The following is a 24,576-nucleotide window of genomic DNA, read 5'->3' as shown; positions in this document are numbered from 1 at the left end:
CCAAACTACCAAGAATTAGAAAAAGTGAACTTTGATTCCAATTCTACCTCTGCTGTATATATGGGGGATATCAGGAAAATAGTGAGGTTCTTTGTGTTTTGGTCGCCTTTATAAAACGAGAATACCACTTGCTCTTTTTTAAAAAATAAGAATATTTTAAGGGTCAAATAAAATGATACATGTGAAAGAGCTCTAAAAGATTGGCAGCAATAAACAAAACAATAAAAATAAACAAAAAAATTTGTTATTTTATTGTATAGCTATAACAAGAGATTCTTATTTTTATTTTAATAACCATTTAGGGAATCTCATCTTTCCTTACTATGCACAAAGCTAGAATTAGACAATGGCAAATCTATTGAAATAGGATATAAACACCCACAGTAAGCAGTGGCCACAGCCATTGTTAACTAAAGCTAAACCTACAGTGGAATTTGAGTGATGTCATTTTATTTGACTGTGAAAAAACAACAATCCTTGAAGTCAAACAGGTATAAAAAGGTGAGGCTATGCATGAAAGTTTGCTATTCAGCTGAGAATACAGTCAGAAGGTAAGGATGTTCATTCATTCAAGTATTAATTGAGCACCCATTGAGTGCTAGGCACAGTTTTCATTACAAAATGTCAGTGAAAACATTTTCATCTATCAGAGGGGCAGTTCCAAACTCTCCCAATATTAAGCATATAATCCAACAGGTCATCTTTCTTTTTTGCTATAGTAAACCCATCCTCCCATCCAACAATTCAAAAATAAGCAAAGAAAGGACAAATGTCTGTGTAAATCCAGAATATTGAGGTGTTTTAATGAGGACCTCTTGTCACATAGGGAAGGGAAGATAGACTGGCAGAAAGAGCACAACTGAGATATCAATAGGTCTACTGATCATCTGAGCTTGGTACTCTTTGAAAATGCTTGAGAACTGCCTTGGATGGATCTCCAGACTCATCTTCCTCAGTAAACTAATCACTATTAGTTTTTTGTACACCGCTTGAATCCATAGCCTTGGATTCATAACATACCAGAGCTGAAATGGGCCTTAAAAGTAAAGTCCAGGTCTCTTATATTATCAGTATAGAAACTGATGCCCAGAGAGGACAAATGCTATGTGCAAAGTTGCTCAGGGATTAGATGGCAGATTGGGGACTAGAATCCTGGCCTCTTGACCATCTCTTCTAAAGTTTTTTCCTTTTCTTCCTTTTATTTTTTTTTCTTTTCTTTTTTATGCCCCTGCCTCCTCCCCTCAAAAGTCAATTTTAAAAGGTTACATATTCCAAGGTATTTAAGATATAGTTCCAACAGAAAAACACAAGCTCTGCAGCAAGAGTTGTGCTGTCTCAAGATAATCAGGTTTCACAGTTCAGGCAATTCAAAATTAACTCACTATTGCCCCCAAACTGACTGTTCACTGGCAATTTAGAGAATCTAAAGAAGTCATATGGAAACAAAAGCATTTTGTAGGTTTGCATGTACCTCTATCAGTTAGATAATGAAAATGACTCCTGCAAAGTTAAGACAGCCGCACACATAAGGCAGTGGTGGTTGTGACACGCAGAACGAGTCGCTTAGTAATGTCAGGGTCGGTTTTTTCTTACGCTTCTGCTTAAAATATGAGCACTTTCTTGTTCCAAATAATTTTTACTAAAACCTAAAATAAGAATAAACTACATAAGGACTAAAATTCTACTGAGATGACGATGATTTAAACAAAAATCACTGGAGGTTAATGGGGAAGGCACTAAAGAAAGAACAACATGGTGCCTGCTTCTATTTACCCACTGCCTTTCAGAGTCTTTATATACCACCGTGTTAACAAGGAACTGATTTCAAACTACAGTCTATACAGACCAATTTCTACGTAACACTATTTTTAAAAGCTAAAAAATGTTCAACTTCAACTGCTGAAATTCAGAGATATCAGTTCATCAGAAATGCCTAAAGCATCCTCTGAACTCCTTTGTCCCTGATCACAACAGAAGTAAAAAAGTAAAAGGTTTCCCCTAGGCCCAGATATCACATGTCCCTTAGGATCTATCTCACCAAGCAGGCAGGGAACAAATTTATTTACTTTCTTCCCTATCCACTGACTAAACATTTAAAAAAATTACTTCCCAACTGGTGTCTTATAATGCAGTATGCTGGACATGTAAACATTGGTCTTTCTGTTCAGGCTTTTATACTTTGGGAGCAGCAGGTTCACTCCTGATGTCTTTGACATCATTGTTTCGGCCCATCAGATAAAATTCTTTGTTGGGAACAAGACTGACAAAATGAGCAAGGTGGCTGGACATGGCATAAAAAGGCTGAAATTGCAGCTATATCCCAGGCATCTTCTTGGTTGAAGACATGCACCTCGAGCTTTTTGAAATGATCATCTGTTATGTCATCAGCTCAGGAAAATAGCAAGAGCAAATTCCAGCATTGCCTTTTCCTGGGCAGGGAGGTCAGACTTTCTCCAGTTCACACAGACCTGGTCAGAGAGCACTGGGTTCTTTGAGAAGACCCTGTACCGGGCACTGTGGACAACCATGCTATAAGAGCACCTGTCAGCCAGGCTGGTTACCACAATGATGAGTTCCTTGTCAGCTTTGCTGAGCTGGCCTGTTTCCTTGTTACAGATGGCACTGTAGTAAGCAAAGAAGGCTCTGAATTCCAATGGCCGGTGACACAACACTTAAATACATTTGTTAAAAATCCTGTCTTCTTTTCTATCTCCTCCATGAGCTCTACAATATCAAAAGGCAGGTCCTCTTTGTAGTGAATCGGGCAACGGCTGATGGGTTTGGACTTCTCTTCTGCTGAGTCTCATAAAGGTGCAAGTTCAGGGTCATCATAGGCAACTTTTTCCAAAACCTATTTGTCACAGGCAAAGAAGAGACATCTGCCTCACAACGCCGAGGCAGCAAAGCATCGACATGGTGGCATGTGGCGTGGAGGCCAGGCTGCCTTCCCGCGCACCCAGCCCTCTGGGCCTAAAGTTTTTTCTATTACAACCTGTTTTCCTAATTGTCCTGGTGGACACCTGCAAGCCATCCTGGACTCTTTCCTTGGACCCTCATTTACCCAGCACACATTTCTAGTTTCTAATGCCCACTTTCTTTAGGGTCTACAGTGACTGGGCACTGGGAGAGCTTTCCTTTCCAAAGTTACCTGTATTGTCCATTGCATTGGACAAGAGGTAAGAGCCTTCAGAGCTTAAACTCAGGCCAGTCACTGAATCTGCATGGCCTCTCATCGTGTAGGTCAGCTTATTTTGGCGCAGGTCCCAGACCTGCAAAACAAAACAAGGCAGCGCTCCCAGAAAATCAAATTGTGAACAGCAAAGAAATAGTTATTAAAGAGTCAACTGCCTGGGAAAATTAGTATGCCTTCTTAATCTGCCTCTGGGCCAAGCATTACTTTACCACAAAATATAGGATTTCTACCAAAGAAGAAAAAACTCTTGCCTTTCTAACACAGAGTCAAAGTTACTAAGTTTGACTAGAAAAATATGAACTAATGAATGTCAAATATTAAGATCAAGTTTAACAAAAAATAATAGAATTTAAAGAGGTTATTTTCAATTCATAACAAAATATATTCGGAATTAAAAAACAAAATAGCATTTAAAACACTTAAACTATGATTCTTAGCAACTAAAAATAAACTATTATAACTATATAAAAACAAGTAAACAAGTCATTTGAAAAAGGCATTATGATTGCATGTAAAATGCATATAACAAGGTAATATGCAAAAATACAGAGGCTTAAAATTTTTCATTTAACATCATAACATGTATACAATGGAAAAGCATATTTATTAAAAGAAAAATAAATTGTAGGTTCACTGTTCCCTGTGTAGGAAAGGTAAGAGAAACAGTTCAGCTGAAAATAACCTAATGTCAGACAGAAAAAATAAATTGTTCATTAAGTTATGGCTCATAAACACACTGTAACACTATGAGCTCTCATGCTAGCATTCGAAGAGCAGAGTGGAAGGAGTGAGCATTTAGGGTCAGACCGAACCAGTCTTTGCAACTTAAGAGTTATGTATCACTGGGCCACTAACCCTCTCTGAGCCTGTTTCTGGTCTGTAAGATGGGGATAACATTTACTTATGGCTGTTGTGAGGATTACAAATAGAATGCCTAGTACACAGCAGGCCCAATAATAATTGGTAGCTATTATTAAGCAACTCATACAAATATTCTGAAGATCAAATGTAAAAATGTTTATAAAATAATCTATTATTAAGCAAAGAAGGAAAATACAAAACAGTATATTTACATAGACTGAAACTATGTAAAAAATATATTAAAGGCAATAGAAATAGTCTGGAATGTCATATGGAAAAAGAACAGCAATTTTGTTAAGGTCATTGTTATTATATAAAATTTCATCCAAATTCGATTCAGTACTGACACATAGTTTTTCTAAATGAAACAATTTTCTGCTGTCCCTTTAAGCAAGGCACCTTCCTCATCTAGAAATGAGTTTGATGTTGTATGTCAAAGCAATACATAAGGCAGACAACTCCACTTTCCCCATCAATAATTCATGTGTGGAACCCAACACACTTCATATACAACCATTTTTGTGTCAGGATGTTTGTTGCCTCAATAATTAGGGAAGCTTGAAGTGGCTGACATTTTTTTGTTCAAGCTATTGTTCCTTCTCTTCAGAGAAGGCATTGTTGAAATCTTTAGCTTTTTAGGAGAGAATGTAATTCATCATCCCTCACAACACCTGGGTGCTCCTTCCAGACTTTCCTCTTTGAGGCCTGCACATGCTGTTTTGCCGAGCCAAAACGTATCTGGGATTTGCCAAAGAAGAGTGAGTAGGGCACTAATTTAAGCAAAATATTTTGCAGATGTCCTAATCAGCTGTTCAGTGAATGTTTGGGCATCTGATTAGTGGCAGGCGCTGCTGGAGATAAAAGAGATGTTGTCCCTGTTCTCAAGGAGCTAAAAAAGTGATGAGAGGCCTGGAAAGGGGGCAGTAGCCAAGACAGCAGAGGGATTAATGTTCCCATGGTACATGGATGGGAGGGAGAAAGGGAAGGTTTCACAGACTTGAGCAGGATATGGAAAAAGGAGATTTTTGTTTGTTTATTTGTTTGCCGTACCACGCAGCTTGTGGGATCTTAGTTCCCTAGTCAGGGTTGGAACCTGGGCGCATGGCAGTGAGAGCGCAGAGTCCTAACCACTGGACCACCAGGGAATTCCCAAGAGGTTGTTGGGTTTTTAAAAAAAAATTATTTATTTAATTTATTTATTTTTGGCTGCGTTGGGTCCTCGTTGCGCATGGGCTCACTCCAGTGGCGGTGAGCGGGGGCCACTCTTTGTACGGTGCGTGGGCTTCTCATTGCGGTGGCTTCTCTTGTTGTGGAGCACGGGCGCTAGAGCGCAGGCTCAGTAGTTGTGGTGCACAGGTTTAGGTGCTCAGCTGCATGTGGGATCTTCCCGGACGAGGGATCGAACCCGTGTCTCCTGCACTGGCAGGCGGATTCCTGAACCACAGCGCCACCAGGGAAGCCCCTAAGAGGTATTTTTTATTTAGACAAAACAGAAGGGTATTCCCAGGCAAAGATAATGCATGAAAGCAGAGAGGCATGAAAAAATTACTGGGTTGTAGGGAATTAGGCAAAGAGAGGCAGCAGACAATGCTTGAGTGATAGGCAGGCAAAGGGCAGCTCATGAAAGGTTCTGAATGACTGGCTTGGATTTGATCTCCCTCACTGGGGAGCCACAGAAGGGTTCAGAGTAGTGGAATGAGTTGGCCAGATTCCAGAAAGATCCTTCTGGCCCAGATAATCGGAAAGGATGAGAGCAGAGGTGGGAAAATCTATCTTTACCCACTACTTTAAAAAAAATCATCAACTAAACTCCCATTCTGACTAGAGCTCAGGATTACAAGCAATGCCAAAGAATTGCCAATCAGATCTTCAAGTCATTAAGAAGAAGCGCATTTTCTTCTTTTATTCATTTTCCTCTGACTCCACAATTCTATGCCCAGGAAGAAAATCCCAAGAGGTTGGCAGGAACAGTATATTTGCTCACAAACATATAGAGAATTTGCTCACTCCAGATTTTAAAAGGGGCTTCCATTCCCTGTTTGCTCCCCCCCTTTCTCAGAATAGGCAGTGTATCTGAGAGACAGAAGCAAACAAAAACCAGGCTAGTCAGGAGTACTTCCTAATGTAGTAAGGCAGTAGGGATTTGTCAAGCAAATGCTCAAGGCTGGTAAGCCCCTGACTGCTTAAAGGGTACTTGTTAACTGACTAGAGGCAATTTGATAGAGGCAATTTGCAAGGGACATGGGTTGGGTTCAAGCCCGGGCCATAGCTACTGAAGCCCACACTCCGCAACGAGAAGCCTGCGCACCACAACGAAGAGTAGCCCCCGCTCGCCACAACTAGAGAAAGCCCGCACGGAGCAGCGAAGACCCAACGCATGCATGCATGCATGCATACATACATACATAAATATTTTTAAAAAGAGTCTTTCTGGGTCCAAGGGCAGTTACTCACTCCTAAGCATGTCAGAACAGGATGTTGTTAAATAGGGAGAAGACTGAAATTCTCACATCTCTCAAGCACACCCCTTAGTTATACAAGAGCAAAATGAAGCCAAATAGCTATAGCAACCTGATTTCAAATTATTAACTACTGTCGCCAAAAAACAATCTGGCGACCTGTATCCAAAATGTGAAACATCCTTATATTTGTTAACACATTAATTTTCATCTAGAAATCTATTCTGAGAAAGTAACTAAATATGGAAAAAGTTTCACACACAAATATGTTGGATACAGCAGCATAATTTGTGATAGTGATACATATGAAACAGACTAAATGTTCAGTATATTGATTGCTGCTTACTACATTATGGAATATTCTAAAAATAAAATATCTAGAATATTCTAATATTCTAGATGATGGTAGCTGACATGTGCTGAACACTTACTATGTAACTGCCATGTTGCTAAGAATATTATATTTTTTACCTCATTTAATCCATGTAACAACTGTATGAGGTAGGCTGATTATTCCCATTTAGAGATAAGAAATGGAAACTCAGGTTAAATAACTTTCTTAAGATAACATAGCGAGGAATTAAGTGGCAGAATCAGAAAAATGATCCTAAGTTCTGGGGATGTTATGTACATCATGGTGACTGAAGTTAACAATACTGCATTGTATATTTGAAAGTTGCTAAGAAAATAGATCTTATCACTAAGAAAAAAGTGCTAAGAAAAAAGTTCTTATCACAAGAAAAAATATTCTAACAATGTGAAGTGATGGATGTTAACTAGACTTCTAAAGTTACTCATTTTGTGTTATATAAGTCATTATGCTGTATACTGAAAACTAATACAGTGTTATAAGTCAATTATATCTCAATAAAACTAGAGAAAAAAAGAAACAGAAAAATGATCCTAACTACAACACTAAGAAGAAAATAAGATAAGAGTGATGTGATGGAGAGCAACTAGAAGGAGGGCCTAGTTTCATCTAAGAAATCCTCTCTACAGATATGTCTGAGCTGACATTTGAAGACAAGACTAAGCCAGCCATGGCAATATCTAGTGTCGGGGGTTCCAGACAAAGTAGTAGCTATATGTTACTAAGTGAAAAGAGCATCATATAAAATTTTATCTGAACATTAAGACATTTACATACAGAACACTATGGCACAGAAAGAGACTGAGAGGAAATAAACTGAAATATCAAGAGTGACTAAATCTGAATGATGAGACTACGAGTGACTTTTTTTCTATTTTTATTTTTTCTAAACTTTCTTCAATGAATAAATGATCATTTTTACTACTAAAAACATTTAAATTGTAATAAATAATTTTATCTCAATTTTTAATAATTTTATTCCCAATAAAGTTGATTTATTAACCATACATTTAAATGCATTTTTACATCTCTGCAAAACTTTTAAGGAAAGCCTACCCTGATTTTTAGCTTGGAAAATAAGACATACTGTAAACAGCACACAAACACGGAGTTCCCAATGCTGACAAGAGAACGTAATGATCCAGAGCAGGTACATGATAAGAATGCTTGAGTTTTTAGAATACTGTGTGCATTTCTAATAAAAAAAAAAAAATCCCTGAAAATGAGCACTGGCAGAAAAACTTGAACGTTTGTGGACAGAATAATGACTTTTTAGTTTAGAAAGATAAAGACTACAAAGCTATGATATGATCCAACAACCCCACTCCTGGGCATACATCAGGAGAAAACTCTAATTTGAAAAGATACATGCACCCAATGTTCACAGCAGCACCATTTACAACAGCCAAGACATGGAAGCAACCTAAATGTCCATCAACAGATGAATGGATAAAGAAAATGTGGTATATTATATAATGTAATATTACTCAACCATAAAAAGAATGAAATAATGCCATTTGCAGTAACATGGATGGACCTAGATATTATCATACTAAGTGAAGTAAGTCAGAAAGGGAAAGACAAATACCATATGATACATCACTTACATGTGGAATCTAAAATATGACACAAATGACCTTATTTACAAAACAGACTCACAGACATAGAAAACAAATTTATGGTTACCAAAGGGGACAGGGAGTTGGGGAGGGATAAATTAGGAGTTTGGGATTAGCAGATATAAACTACTATATATAAAATAAACAACAAAGGTCCTACTGTACAGCACAGGGAACTATACTCAATATCCTGTAATAAGCCATAATATAAAAGAATGAGAAAGAATATATATGTACAACTGAATTACTTTGCTGTATACCAGAAACTAGCACAACACTGTAAATCAACTATATTTCAATTAAAAAAAAAAAAGTTACAAAGCTATGATGTAGAGTTATCAATTGCCGTACTCATGGGACTATATTTATATATTACTCATATTTGAGATATATTTGGATTTCAGAAAAAAATTGGTATATATCAAAAGACAAAGACTGAGATTAGCTATCTGAAAAAAAGCTGATCCTAAGAGAAGGTATAACATATAACGTGTGTCTGAGAAGACATGGAAAACCTTCAAAACCTGAAAAGGGACTCAGTTCCCTTCAGGACTATAGTACAACTGAATATATTTGTTTATAAAACGCCCTGGAACAGTCTACACAAAGAGCCCGGAATAAGCCACACTACTTGTGGTAAGAAGACATTACTGACACAAGAGTATTAGGCTAGTCTATCCCCACAGTAGATATGAAAAGATCAAATTCTCATAGTTTAAATTTAAAAAGCCAGTCTCAAAAGGTTACATATTGTACGATTCCATTCATATGAAATTCTAGAATAGGAAGTATAGGACAAGGAACATTATCAATGGTTGGTAGGGGTTAGGGATGGGCAGAGAGTTTGACACAGAGGAGTATTATGAAGATTTTTGGGGTGATGGAAATTGTTCTGTACTGTTTGTGGTAGTTACATGAATCTGCACAAGCATTAAAATTCATAGAACTGTACACTAAAAAAAGGTTAATTTCATAGTATGTAAATTTAATAATAATAACTTAAAAGTATGAAAATTATCATAGCTAGATGACACTAATCCACTTTTATGTGTATTAGAGCCCTCTAGTGATTCTAATGATAGTTGGCTCCCAAACTTCACTCAGGGAAATAATGCATTAGCTATTAAGATGATCTAATTAAGCCCCCATGTTCTGACTGTACATTATCCAAATAGTTATAGGGTGGAAAAGGGATGTGAAGCTGAATTTTGGAAATGGTGAATTTTGAAGTACTTATGAGACATCCAAGTGGGGGATGCTGAGTAGCTGGTTGTACACATGGGCCTGAAGCTGAAGATCTGGGTTGAGAACAGACTCATCTGAACAGAAATGACAATTAGTCACAGAATTAGATGAGACTTGTCCAGGGAAAGGTATATATAAGAAGAGCATCTAGTTAAGAACCTGGGGGAATAATGACATTTAAAGAATGCATAGAGAGAATAGCTTGTAGAGGTATCTGAGGAAGGATGTGCCTGATGGAAGGGGTAGGAAAGCATATTGTTAGAGCCAGTTTAAAAAACAAACAAAAAAGGACTAAAAGGATCTACTGGGTTTAGTAACAGAGAGATCACTGGTGGCCTTGAAAAGAACAGTGCCAATAAAACAGTGGATGGAGGCAGAAGCCAGACTGCTGAGGAGTGGTCAGAAGATAGGGAACTGAGGAACGGAATGGAGATAAGGCATTAGAGACAGTGAGTGTGGGAAATATTCAGGGGATTTCTCACAGGTATTAAATAAGAGCAGGACTCTGGAACCAAACTCTGCATTTTGAACTGAGGTCTCATCGCTTATTAGCTGTACAGCCTCGGGTTATTGTGCCTCTCTTAGCTCAGTTTCTTCGCTGGTAAAACGGCATTAGTAGTACTTATGTCAAAGGATTGTTGTGAGGCTTAAATGAATTAATAAAGTAAAGCTCCAAGAACAATGTCCGACACAGTTAAGTATTAGAGGATAATGATAACACTATTATCATAACCACTATCACCATCTTTCAAGAAGTCTGGCTGGGGCTTCCCTGGTGGTGCAGTGGTTGAGAGTCCGCCTGCCGACACAGGGGACACGGGTTTGTGCCCCGGTCCAGGAAGATCCCATACGTCGCGGAGCAGCTAGGCCCGTGAGCCATGGCCGCTGAGCCTGTGCTCCACAACAGTGAGAGGCCCACGTACCGCCAAAAAAAAAAAAAAAAAAAAAGAAGTTTGGCTGTAAAGGGGAAGATTGACAGGGCAATAACAAGAGAATGTGGAACTGAAGGAAGACTCCCTACCCCACCAAGAGAAGACCCGAGCATAATGAAATGCTAATGAGAAGCAATACAGTTGTTTAAAAATATAGGATCTGGGGGACTTCCCTGGTGGTCCAGTGGCTTAAGACTCTGCGCTCCCAATGCAGGGGGCCCGGGTTTGATCCCTGGTCAGAGAACTAGATCCCACATGCTGCAACTAAAGATCCCGAGTGCTGCAAGGAAGATCCCGAGTGCTGCAACTAAGACCCAGCACAGCCAAATAAATAAATAAATATTAAAAATATATATATATATATATATAGGATCTGGGAAAATTGATGGCATGAGATCCCAGAGACAGGAAAAAAAGGTTGAAATCCTTCCATTTAAGGGACTACCTTTAGACAAAAGGATATTCCATCCATAGTAACAGCAAAGGAGGCAAGAAGAGATGGGAATACAGTACAATTTCTAGGTAGAGACAACATAAGTTGAGTATTTACCCAACAGTTACTAGTCTCAGAAGGTAAGCAGAAGGTAAGTCAAAGTCTTTGAAATACCTAAGGAAGCCAATAAGTAAAAGTAGACACAAACTGAGTGGCCTCTCCCCACCCCCACACATTTCATATTTACTGGCACTTGCTATGTCCAAAAACTCTGCGAGGTGCTCCAATGAATTTGGCTCATTCAATCCCCATGACAACCCTATGAGATAGATATTATTATTACTCCTGGTGCACACATGATGAAACAGAGGCTGAAAGAACTAGTGTGAAGTCACAAAAAACTAGAAAATAGTGGAACTGAGAACAGACCCCCAAGTCAATTACTTGAAAGCCTGAGCTACACTGTACTGCCTCTAGACACTGTAGTCTATTGCCTCTTTCTCCAACATCATTACCATCTCACATTCTTAGCTATGGACCCCCCAAAACTTCCTTTCCATAGTCTCAAAAAGAAAGACACACTGAGAGATTAGGGTACAGAATCACAAATTGATTTACTGCTATCTCATGAGGCCAATGCACATTTTAAAAAAAAGTTTCAAATGCCTCTAGGCAGGGAATGCACCCTTCATTTTTCGGAGTTCCCACACAGGGACTTCCCACTTCACATTAACTGCCTACTCCCTAATGGCATTTACATGAGCTATAATGCAATCCTGACTTAGGAAGTCAATGAAGACAGGACAGAAGGAAAATAAGTTCTAATTTATCTTCCATTTAGTTGGCATAAAGTGCAAAGCTAAGAAGTTTGGAAAGATTTACCTCTGTGAGTGGAGATAGGTGAAAGGTAAATGTAAGATAAACATCTAACATACCTTGATATCGTTGTCTATTCCACCAGAAATAATCTGATCACTTGTGTCATTGAAGGTCACAGCTAACACTTGGTAGGTGTTCTGAAATGTCTGGATCGCTGCTTTCTTACGGATGTCCCAAAGCTGAAAAAGAGGGCAAGAGAGTCTATAGTAACAGCAATTGCACAGTATACCCCTAAATCCAAGGACTGTGGAGATGAAAACATCTGTAATGGGGACCCTGTTCAGAAACTTGTCTGAATATCCCATTAATATGGTGAGAAGTGACTATAATTTTGCCAACATATCTGAAGGCTGGTGGAACAAATCACTTTGGTTATATTTTCAGTCTCCTTTGTTAAAGTTTGAATAAACATAATTAACATGCCCTCAGAGTGGAAATCTTCACCTCGCTTATTAGTTCATGTGTTCTTAGTACACCAAGGATATTAGACCAGTGTTTTCGAACTGCAGATCTTAATTCATTAGTGGGCTACAACTTACGTTTAAAAAATATATATGGAGAGGAGGTTACATCAGTGAAAATGGCAGAGTAGGGAATGCTCAAAGGTTATCCCTCTACAAAAGCAGAGAAATACCCAGCAAAAAAACCTGACAGAACCAACTTTATCAGAATTCTAGAAACTAAAGTTTACAGCAACTAGGTGAATACTTATTGAGGACAAAAACCACCTGGGTCCTAGTAAGACAGTTTTGTAGCATTTTAACTTATCCAGGCTCCATCCCTACTCAGCAATAGTTTTGAAGACAACAGCCTACATTCCTAGTATAGGTTGCTAAGTACCCAAGGAAGAATGGACCTTATTTCTCATTTTCAAAGAATTGTAGGTTTAAATATAAAAAAAAAAAAAAAAAAATTTTTTTTTTTGGACCTGTTTGGTGGCTCCCTGATGGCTGAGCTCAAAGGGTTTGACTTTATTTTGCCTAACTTGGAACTCTCCCAGGGCAGAAGCAATTGTCCAAAACATTTAAAGACAAATGCATGAGCCTCTGCTGAATGGGGCAAGGGATAAACAGCAAACAGGAAAGGCTGGGGAATGAGACAGTTTGGAGAATAAGGGCTTTGAAAAGCTTTGACATATTTTTGCAACTCTAGAAGGCCACTTGCATGCCATGGCTGGGCACATGCTTAGGAAAGACCTGAGAAGGCCCTAAGCTCTCAACCTCTTGCTGACCACAAGCAGGAAGTGAAGGCTAATACAGAGTTGTAAACTGCCTGGCTGAGAGGTGATAGCAGGCCCCAACACACCCACAGAGCCAATCTACAAAGACTGGAAGAGTCCTCCCTGCCCCCCCAGGTGTTTAGGGAAATCTCTGCTGAATCGTCAGTGAACCACTAAGCTGATGAAACAGAGATTTCAGTGTCTATACATGACAAAGAATACAGAGTTTACAAAACTAGTTCATAAAATTCACTAAATAAACAACAGCTTCAAAAAGGAGCAACAGGGCTTCCCCGGCGGCGCAGTGGTTAAGAATCCGCCTGCCAATGCAGGGGACATGGGTTCGATACCTGGTCCGGGAAGATCCCACATGCCACGGAGCAACTAAACCCGTGTGCCACATCTACTGAGCCTGCACTCTAGAGCCCGCGAGCCACAACTACCGAGCCCATGTGCTGCAACTACTGAAGCCCGCACGCCTAGAGCCTGTGCTCTGCAACAAGAGAAGCCACCACAATAAGAAGCCCGCACATTGCAACAAAGAGTAGCCCCCACTCACCGCAACTAGAGAAAAGCCTGCGTGCAGCAGCAAAGACCCAACGCAGCCAAAAATAAAATAAATAAATTTATTAAAAAAAAAAAAAGGAGCAACAACAGGGACTTCCCTGGTGTTACAGTGGTTAAGAATCCACCTGCCAATGCAGGAAAATGGGTTCAATCCCTGGCCCGGGAAGATCTCACATGCTGCGGAGCAACTAAGCCCATGCGCCACAACTACTGAGCCCTCGCACCACAACTACTGAAGCCCATGCACCTAGAGCCTGTGCTCCCCAACAAGAGAAGTCGCCGCGAGAAGCCCGCGAACCGCAACGAAGACCCAACGCAGCCAAAAATAAAATAAATAAATTTATTTAAAAAAAAAAAGAGCAACAACAGACTCTGGAGAGCATCTAATTTCCAGAGTTGCCACACTATAATATTCAAACGTTCAGTTTTCAACAAAAAATTATGAGGCATGAAAAGAAGCAAAAAAGTATTGCCCGTACAGAAGAAAAAAACAGTCTTTCAACAAATGGTGCTGGGACAAGTGGATAACTACATGCAAAAGAATGAAGTAGACCCTTACCTCACACATGCAAAAATTAACTTGACATGGATCAAAGACCTAAATGTAAAAGCTAAAATCATAAAATTCTTAGAGGGAAACATAGGGGTAAATCTTCATGACCCTGAATTTGGCAATGAATTATTAGATATGACACCAAAAGCACAAGTGACAAAAGAAAACAGATAAATCAGACTTCATAAAAATTAAAGACTTTTGTACATTAAAGGATATTTATCAAGAAAATGAGAAGACAACCAACAGTGGGAGAAAATATTTGCAAAACATATATCTGATAAAGGTCTAGTATCCAGAATAAATAAATCTTATAATTTATAAGATTTATAAATAAATATAAATAATCTTATAATTTAGCATCAAAACCACAAAGAGCCCAATTAATAAATGGGCAAAAGGACCCGAGTAAACATTTCTCTTTAGAAGATATAAGCACATAGAAAGATGCTCAATATCACAAATTATTTGGGAAATGCAAGTCAAAACAATAATTAGGTATCACTTCACACTCACTAGGATGGTTATAATTAAAACACACAAACACAGAAAATAACAAGTATTGGTGACAATGTGGAGAAATTAGAACCCTTACACATTGCTGTTGGGAATATAAAATGATGTGGCTGCTATGGAAAAGTCTGGACGTTCCTTATTAAACAAAGAGTTACCATATGACTCAGCAGTCCCACTCCGAGATATATACCCAAGAGAAACGAAAACAGTTGTTCAAACAAAAACTTGTACATGAATGTTTGTAGCAGAATTGTTCATGATAGGTAAAAAAGTAGAAACAACTCAATATCCATCAACCGAGGAATGGATAAGCAAAAGATGGTATAGCTATACAGTGGAATATTATTTAGCCATAAAAAGGAATGAAGTACTGATAACAATACAACATGGATGAACCCTGAAACCATACACTGAGTGAAAGAAACCAGACACAAAAGGCCGCATACCGTATGATTCTATTTATATGAAATGTCCAGAATAGGCAAACCCATAGAGACAGAAATAGATTAGTAGTTGCCAGGGGCTGGAAGGCAGAGGAAAAGTAATGACTTGCGTAATGGGTATGGGGATTCTTTTGGGGGATGATGGAAATGTTCTGGTATGGGATTGTGGTGATGGTCACACAACACTGTGAATGTACTAAAAGCCACTGAATTGTACACTTTTTAAAGGTTAAAACAGTGGATTTCATGTGAATTTTACCTCAATTAAAAAAATTATGGGAGATATCAGAGAATGTCACATATAGAATGGGTTGGTTCATTCACATATAAGACATACTGAAAGGAATATATACTAGACCATAGTATAAAATGTATTCCTTAATGTTGGTTGTGATAAAAATATTTAAGTTACTGTGCATAAACTACCTAGATGAGGAAACTAAAGCTCAAAGAAGGAAATGACTTGATGAAGAATACCTAGGAAGTCAACAGCAAAATGAGGACTAGATTTTAGTACCGTTTGATTCTATTACGTTAACATTGCATTAATTTAAAAGTACCAAAACGTGCGCTCATTCCTTATAATAACTAAAGTAATATATGCTTGTTTAAAAAAATTAACATTTTTTTTTAGTTCTGTTTTTTTTTTTGGCCATCCCTCGCAGCTCCTGGGAACTTAGTTCCCTGACCAGGGATTGCAACCGGGCCCTCCGCAGTGAGAGCGTGGAGTCCTAACCACTGGACCACCAGGGAATTCCCAACACTTACTTTTAATGGGGGCTTGATTCATTAATAATAGAAGAGGAAGAAAGATGAAGATTAGGTATAACAACTCTAGATTCTCATACTCCAACTAACCAATTGGTTTCTATTTTTTTTTAAATAATAAACTTACAATACAACATGGGTCTACATTTTTAAAGTGTGGATAGTAGGTCCTTAAATATGGTTCAGTAAATGACTGACAGACTTGAGAAGAACCATGAGGAAATGTCTTAAGAGTATGGGTCATTTCATTCAGAAGAGAAAGACTTTGGGGTGACTATGTTCTAGGTTTTAATTTTTTTTTTTTTTTTACGGTACGCGGGCCTCTCACTGCTGTGGCCTCTCCTGCTGCGGAGCACAGGCTCCAGACGCGCAGGCTCAGCGGCCATGGCTCACGGGCCCAGCCGCTCCACGGCATGTGGGATCTTCCCGGACCGGGGCACGAACCCGTGTCCCCTGCATTGGCAGGTGGACTCTCAACCACTGCGCCACCAGGAAAGCCCCTGTTCTAGGTTTTAAAGGGTTGTCATAAAAAAAAGAAATCAACCATGGAATCATAGTAAAGGCCAGGGGTTTAAATTCAATCCTGTGGTAAACAAGTAGAATATGAGTTGTCCCTGTGCCAAGATACCTCTTCTTTCCAATTCTCATGGTTTAGGATGAAAAGTAGTTTCTACTTCATTGATGGAAACATGAACTAAAAAAGGCTTAGTGTTACTCAGATCGATGATGCAAAAAGACTGCTTCACTCCTCTTCTAGAGACCCAACAGCCAATCCTTACCCATCAAACTCTCTGGCTATAGAATGAAGTCCAAACCTCTTAGCTTGGAATTCAAGGTCTTGATAATCTAGCTCTCACATCTTACCAGACTTACTACAATCTCTGTCTTAACAAATATTCTCTACTCAGGTCAAATCAATCTGTCTTTATCGTAAAAGCTATGGTAGCCACTTAAAGCTTGATTCAAATATTTCAGAATTTTAGTTCCACACAACCAAAATTTTTAAAAGATTATTTTATTCTGAAATATTCACTTACCAAAAAAATTGTAAACGAGAACATTTTTTTGCCTAAATCATTTGAGTTGCTGACCTAATGCCCTGACACTCCTAAATACTTCAGTATATTTAGTGCGCTTGTCTCACAAGATGTTCTCCTACGCAATCTCAACACAACCATCAGAATCAAGAAACTAACACCCATACATTACTATCATCCTCAGATCTCATTCAAGTTTCACCACTTGTCCCAATAGGGTCTTTTATTGCAAAAGGATTCAGTTCAGAATCATATGTTGAATTTATTTATTTATTTATTTGTAAATACTTATGTATTTATTTGGCTGCGCCGGGTCTTAGTTGCGGCACGCGGGATCTTTAGTTGCAGCACGCGAACTCTTAGTTGCAGAATGTGGGATCTAGTTCCCTGACCAGGGATCGAACCCGGGCCCCCTGCATTGGGAGTGCAGAGTCTTGGCCACTGGACCACCAGGGAAGTCCCCATATGTTAAATTTAGCTGTCATGTTTCTTTAGTCTCCTTCAGCCAGGAAGAGTTTCTTAGACTTTCCTGGAGTTTCATAACCTTGACGTTTCGCAAGATTATAGGACAGTAATGTTCCTCAATTTGTGTGTCGGATGTTTTCTCATGATTAGATTCAAGTTATTTGGCAGGACTATACTGAAGTGATGTTGTATTTTCATTGTATCCTATCGAGTGGCTCACAATTTTCATTTGTCCCATTACTAAAAACATTCAAAACATTTTTTTTTCTTTTAAATTTTGGCTGCACCACATGGCTTGCAGTATTTCAGTTCCCCGACCAGGGATTGAACCCAGGCCATGGCAGTGAAAGTGCTGAATCCTAACCAATAGACTACCAGGGAACTCCCATAACATTCAATTTGATCATTTAAGAGATTCCTCTGGCAAGCTTTTTTGCATAAGACATCCTAGGCCCACCGTGTACTTTCCCGGCCCAGACCTGAAATAAGGAGCCCTTTTAGTGGAAAATGGTATTTAAAGGCCAAGACCTATATAGTAGATGTGCTCATTGGTTTTGGGGTGTTGTTGTTCCTAGACCCTCTAAGTGGACAGTTAAGCAATATATGCATACATAGGTGCACACACATACATCTACAAACACACATTTACATCTAATTTTTTTTCCTACACTTATCTGTTTATATATTGAATGTCGTGAGCTCACACTGATACTCTGAATTCGATACTGACAACACAAGATGCATTTTAGTTTTCTCTTTCTGTATTGGTAAATCCTTTCTCTGACAGTGAGAAATCTGCCCCCCATTATACTTATTATATTTACTTATTTGATCAGGCTTCCTGTATGTAACCAATCTCCTACATCCTCTTCCAGCTGTCTCCTGCATGGATGTCCTCTTTCCCTGTTTGAATGTGACTCCCATTCTGGGCTGATTCTATGTGAAACCCCTCCTCACCCCATTTGGGTGACCCCTCTGTGTGAACGCTCTCTTCACTCTGCTCTGGCTCTAATACCACTTTCCAGGCTGCCCTTCCTCAGGGACTCCATCCTTGTCTGAGTCTGCTCAGACTCAGACTCCCTACCTGAACTGCTCCCACCCTGTGTGGGCACCCTCAACTCAGGCTCTGACACCCACTGTCTCCCCCACACCAACGTGTAGATGACTCTTTGACCCTGCTACGACACTGACTCTCCATGCTGGGCTCCTCCCTCCGGTTCCCCACATTGGGCCATCTACCTCGTGCTGTGTGGATGCCCTCCTTACCCTATGCAGTTTCCATCTCCCTACACTGGATGCGGATACTCCCCCATCCAGTGTGGATGCTCTCCTTTCATCTCACTTGGGTTCTGACACACCACTCTGGGACACTTTGGCCTATCCCCACCTCTAACCCAAACACCTTTCCTACTTCGGTCTATGTAATGGTACCAGGACTTGAATTGTTTGTAAAAGGGAATAACATATATGATTTCACTTAATTGCTTCATTAGAAGAAAGAATGGATTGCTGAAAATGGTTTGAAAAGACTGGTATGGACAATGCTGAGGATACCACTTCTAGACTGAAAAATACAAGAGTTATTGAAACCTCTGCTTTCTGTTGAGAACTCTGACAAATAAGAAACATGACATATTCCTTCTTAGATAAGCACAAGTTATTAAACTCCTATAGTTATAAACCTAGCAACAGAAAGCAACAATAAAGCATTCCAACTTGGCAAGTAACTAAAAGCCATATGTAAAAGGCTGTTCAATGAAGCAATAATTATATAAATAATATATTGAAATTAAAAATAAAGAACTGGTTAAAAAGTCACTTTAAGTAATGTGATATATTGCACATTTAAAAAATACTGCCTTGAAAATAAATACTGCCTTGAGCATGATTATTTCAAACCATGTTTAATTAAGGGAGAAGAGAAGCAAGAAACTGAAAGAAGGAAAGAGTAGAAAAGAAAAGAACGTATACAATGGAAGGTAGTAGAAAAAGAAAAAGCTAAGGAGAGATGGAAAGATAAATATGAGCACAAAGACAAAATGAAACAAAGTCAGAGAAAAGATAAAAGAAGAAAAGGTGAAACTAAACAAGAATAAGTTCCTAAGGACTTCCCTAGTGGTCCAGGGTTAAGACTTCACGCTCCCAATGCAGGGGGGCCCACATTTGATCCCTGGTCAGGGAACTAGATCCTGCATGCTGCAACTAAAAGATGCTGCATGCCGCAACAAAGATCCCACGTGCCACAACTAAGACCCACCACAGCCAAAAAAAGAGAAAAGAATAAGTTCCTAGATGGTTACCATAGCAAGCCCTCAATAAATGTTTGTTAACAAAATTCATTAGGGCACTCTTGCCTCTGCCTTTTGAAATGCCAATTAGCAAATCAGCTGTTAGGTCTCTCCAACTATAGTACACCTACGTTAAGATCTCTGGGAATTTCATGCGAAACTTGTGAAATCTGAACAAGATTGAGGGATCATAGCAATGTCACCTTTTATAGTTATGAGACAAGTTAACGTTGCTGAAAACTGGGTGAAGAGTAAATGGGATCTCTGTATTATCTCTTAGAACAGCATGAGAATCTATAATTCTCTCAACAAAAAGGAAAATAAACCTATTAAAAAACAAAAACAAAACAAAACAAAACAAAACAAAAAGACCTCTGGTAGTTATTCCTAAGCCACAGACTCTCAGCCAAGCATCAAGGGGCCCAAGTGATTGTTTATTACAAGACCATTTAGTAGAAAACATCTCAAAGCAGATAATCCAGTAGGTGAGTGTCACCACCTTTAATTATGAAAAAAAGCAAATTCATTTAAAAAAGCAACAAACAATCACAAGTTGAGTGTGATTTCTCAGATGTTCTCCTTTGAAATCCCTCCCTGTTTAATCATTAAAAAAAAAAATCCAGAGTCAAAAACTAGTGCCAAAGAAAGAATAAAATGGTACTACAAAGCAGCGTGTCCTGTGTGCCCCTGAAGTAGGTTACTATTTCTAGGCCTCATTTTCCTCATCTGTAAAGTGAGGATGCTGGAGGAGATCAGTGGCTCCCAAAATGTCATACCTGCTACATCAAATCACTTGAGGAACACATTTAACATTCTGATTCTAAAAAACACAATACCATTGACATTAGCATCCAAAAAAAGAGAAATACTTAGGTGTAAATGTAACAAAATCTGTACACGATCTCTATGCAGAAAACTTAAAAACTCTAATGAATGAAATCAAAGTAGAACGAAATAAATGGAGAGATATTCCATGTTCACAGGTAGGAAGACTCAGCATTGTCAAGATGTCAGTTCTTCCCAATTTGATCTATAGATCAATCATACTGATCAATGCAATGTCAACCAAAATTCCAGTAAGTTACTTCACGGATATCAACAAATTGGAGTTTATCTGGAAAGGCAAAAGACCCCAACTTGCCAATACAATATTGGACAACAAAGCTGGAGGACTGACACTACCCAACTTCAGGATTTACTATAAAGCTAGTAATCAAGACAGTGTGATATTGGCAAAAGAACTGACAAATAGATCAATGGAAGAGAATAAAAGGCCTAGAAATAGACCCCCATAAATACAGTCAATTGATCTTTGACAAAGGAGCAAAGGCAATACAATGGAGCAAAGACAGTTTCTTCAACAAATGGTGCTGGAACAACTGTATGTCCACATGTTAAAAAAAAATGAATATTTTTTTGCACCTTTCACAAAAATTAACTCAAAATAGATCACAGACCTATATGTAAAATATTAAACTCCTAGAAAGTAACACAGAAGAAAACTTAGGTGACCTAGGGTATGGTGATGACTTTTAGATATAACACCAAAAGCACAATCTATGAAAGAAATCATTGATAAGCTGAACTTCATTAACATTAAAAACTTCCCTGTGAAAGAAAATGTCAAGAAAATTAGAGGACAAGCTACAGACTGTTGAGAAAATATTTGCAAAAGACACATCTGTTAAAGGACTATTATCCAAAACACAGTAAAGAACTCTTAAATTCAACAATAACAAACACGGACTTCCCTGGTGGTACAGTGGTTAAGAATCCGCCTGCCAATGCAGGGGACACAGGTTCGAGCCCTGGTCTGGGAAGATCCCACATGCCGCGAAGCAACTAAGCCCGTGTGCCACAACTACTGAGCCTGCGCTCTAGAGCCCATGAGCCACAACTACTGAGCCTGCATACCACAACTACCGAAGCCCGCGTGCCTAGAGCCTGTGTTCTGCAACGAGAAGCCACCACAATGAGAAGCCCACGCACCGCAACGAAGAGTAGCCCCCGCTCTCCGTAACTAGAGAAGGCCCGCATGCAGCAATGAAGACCCAACGCAGCCAAAAATAAATAAATAAATAAATTTATTAAAAAAACAAAACAATAACAAACAACCAGATCAAAAATTGAGCTAAAGAACTTAACAGATACCTCACCAAAGAAGTACACAGATGGCAAATAAGCATATGCAAAGATGCTCAACATTGTGTTACCAGAGGAGGAGGGTAGAAGAAGTGGGAATTGGAGGAAGGTGGTAAAAAGTACAAATTTCTAGTTATAAGATACATAAGTACTAGGGATGTAACGTACAATATGATGACTATAGCTAACACTGCTATACGATATATAGAAAAGTTAAGACAGTATATCTTAAGGGCTCTCATCACAAGAAAAAAATTTTCCCGTTTTTTTCCTTTTTGTTGTATCTATATGAGAAGATAGATGTTGGTCAAATCTACTGATAATCATTTCACAATATATGTAAATCGAACCATCTTGCTGCATGCCTTAAATTTGTACAGTGATGTATGTCAATTATTCTCAATAAAACTGGAAAAAAGAAGATGTTCTACATCATACATCATTGGGAAAATGCAAAGTAAAACAAAAAGTAAGATACTACTACACACCTATTAGAAAGGCCAAAATCTGAAACACTAACAACACCAAATGCAGACTAGGATGGGGAACAAAGGAACACTCATTCATTGCTGGTAGGAAGAAAAAATGGTGCAGCCACCTTGGAAGACAGTTTGGCAGTTTCTTACAAAACCTTTACTGCACAATCCAGCAATTGTGCTTCTTAGTATTTACCCAAAGAGTTAAAACCTTAGGTCCACACAAAAACCTACACACAGATGTTTAGAGCAGCTTTATTCATAATTGCCAAAACTTGGAAGCAACCAAGATGTCCTTCAGTAGGTGAATGGATAAATAAACTGTGGTACATCCAACAATGGAATATTATTCAGCACTGAAAAGAAATGCACTATTAAGCCATGAAAAAACACGGAGGAATCTTAAATGCATATTACTAGGTGAAAAAAGCCAATCTTTAAAGTCTATACACTTTACGAGTCTACCTATATATGACATTCTGGAAAAGGCAAAACTAAGGAGACAGCAAAAAGATCAGTGGTTCCCTGGGGTTGAGAGGAATGAATAGGTGGAACATAAAGGATTTTTAGGGCAGTTGAAATACTCTGTATGATACCATAGTGCCAGATACATGTCATTACACATCTGTCCAAACCCACAGAATGTACACCACTAAAAGTGAACCCTAATGTAAACTATGGACTTTGGGTGATAATGACATGTCAATGTAGGTTCATCAGTTGTAACAAAGGTACCACTCTGGTGGGGGAAGCTATCCATGGTGGGGGCAGTGGATATACAGGAAATCTCTGCACCTTTCCCTCAACTTTGCAGTGAACCTAAAACTGCTCTAAAAAAAATAAAGTCTTGGGACTTCCCTGGTGGCAGAGTGGTTAAGAATCCGCCTGCCAATGCAGGGGACACGGGTTCGAGCCCTGGTCCGGGAGGATCCCACATGCTGCGGAGCAACTAAGCCAGTGCGCCACAACTACTGAGCCCGCGTGCCACAACTACTGAAGCCCATACACCTAGAACCCATGCTCCACAACAAGAGAAGCCACCGCAATGAGAAGCCCACGCACTGCAATGAACAGTAGCCCCTGCTCCCCGCAACTAGAGAAAGCCCACCTGCAGCAACAAATACCCAGTAACAAAACAAAAAAAATCCCATTCCAGACCTACTAAACCAGAATCTGGGTATTTTTAGCACGTTCTTCACGTAATTCTGATATGCATACAGGTCAGCAATCATTGGACTAAATGACTTTTAATACCCCATCCTGTTACTAAAACCACGTACTGTATAGTCAGTATATAAAACCTTTTTATTATACTGACTATAATTACACAACAGTCTTGTAAGACATGTATATTATTGTCAGTGTTCTGAAGACTGATAAGCTGAGGATCAGAAAAGTGAACTGCCTATGGTCACACAATTAAGTAAACAGCTAAGTCAAGAATCCAATTATTCTTGGATGGTGGTCCACTTTATTCCAAGTCACAATGGTTCAACAGTTGTAATATTATTCTATATGATACCTAAAAAAAGAAAAAACCCTTAACTGCTTATTATTTTAAACATATTTTAAATAGTGTCTGTTTTGGGAAATGTCTGATGAAACAAAGTTGTGGAGAGGTGGGTAAAGCACAGGTGGGAAGACAAGATAAGGTTCACATTATGTCACCTCAGAAACCCTCAACACACAGACAGACAACACCCACCTTGACTGTACCGTCGTCACTGCCAGTGCAGACAAGCTGGGGACCCCTCCTGGCCGGATAACAGGAATTCACAAAGGAAGTGTGCCCCTTCAGTCTTTTAACTCTCTCGCCTGTTTCACTATCCCACACCGCCACAGTTTTATCTGTGGATGCTGAGAAGAGCATACTAGAAGGTGAGAGGAAGAACAAAAAAATAAGTGAAGACAAGGAATAGCAATCTATCTTCTCCACTTGCCAAAACGTGCCAGTTTTCAAGATCACTAACATGTGCTCTGACAGCTTGGCACCTGATGCTGGAATGCCTCACCTTACATAACAAAATCCTAATCATGCTCTAGACCCAGTTATAAGGTCTGCTCTACGAAATGTAAAAAAAATTTCCCTGTCAGTCCCCACATTATACATC

General features: G+C 39.0%; 1 protein-coding gene across 1 annotated transcript in view; it reads right to left on the bottom strand.

The window, feature by feature from the left end:
• SNRNP40 (small nuclear ribonucleoprotein U5 subunit 40) overlaps positions 1-24,576 on the bottom strand; it is a 37,268-nt gene that overhangs the window by 6,918 nt on the left and 5,774 nt on the right. Inside the window, exons 4-6 of the mRNA XM_082679154.1 lie at positions 24,171-24,336; positions 12,048-12,170; positions 3,149-3,269 (exon numbers count right to left, since the gene is read on the bottom strand). Coding sequence (XP_082535280.1) covers positions 3,149-3,269; positions 12,048-12,170; positions 24,171-24,336 — 410 coding nt within the window. The remainder of the gene's footprint in view (positions 1-3,148; positions 3,270-12,047; positions 12,171-24,170; positions 24,337-24,576) is intronic.

This window comes from Grampus griseus (assembly GCF_964374135.1).
Source record: "Grampus griseus genome assembly, chromosome: 1".
NCBI classification, from domain to species: Eukaryota; Metazoa; Chordata; class Mammalia; order Artiodactyla; family Delphinidae; genus Grampus; species Grampus griseus.
Note: the sequence above shows the minus strand (reverse complement) of the source record. Positions and strands in the feature narration are given on the sequence as shown.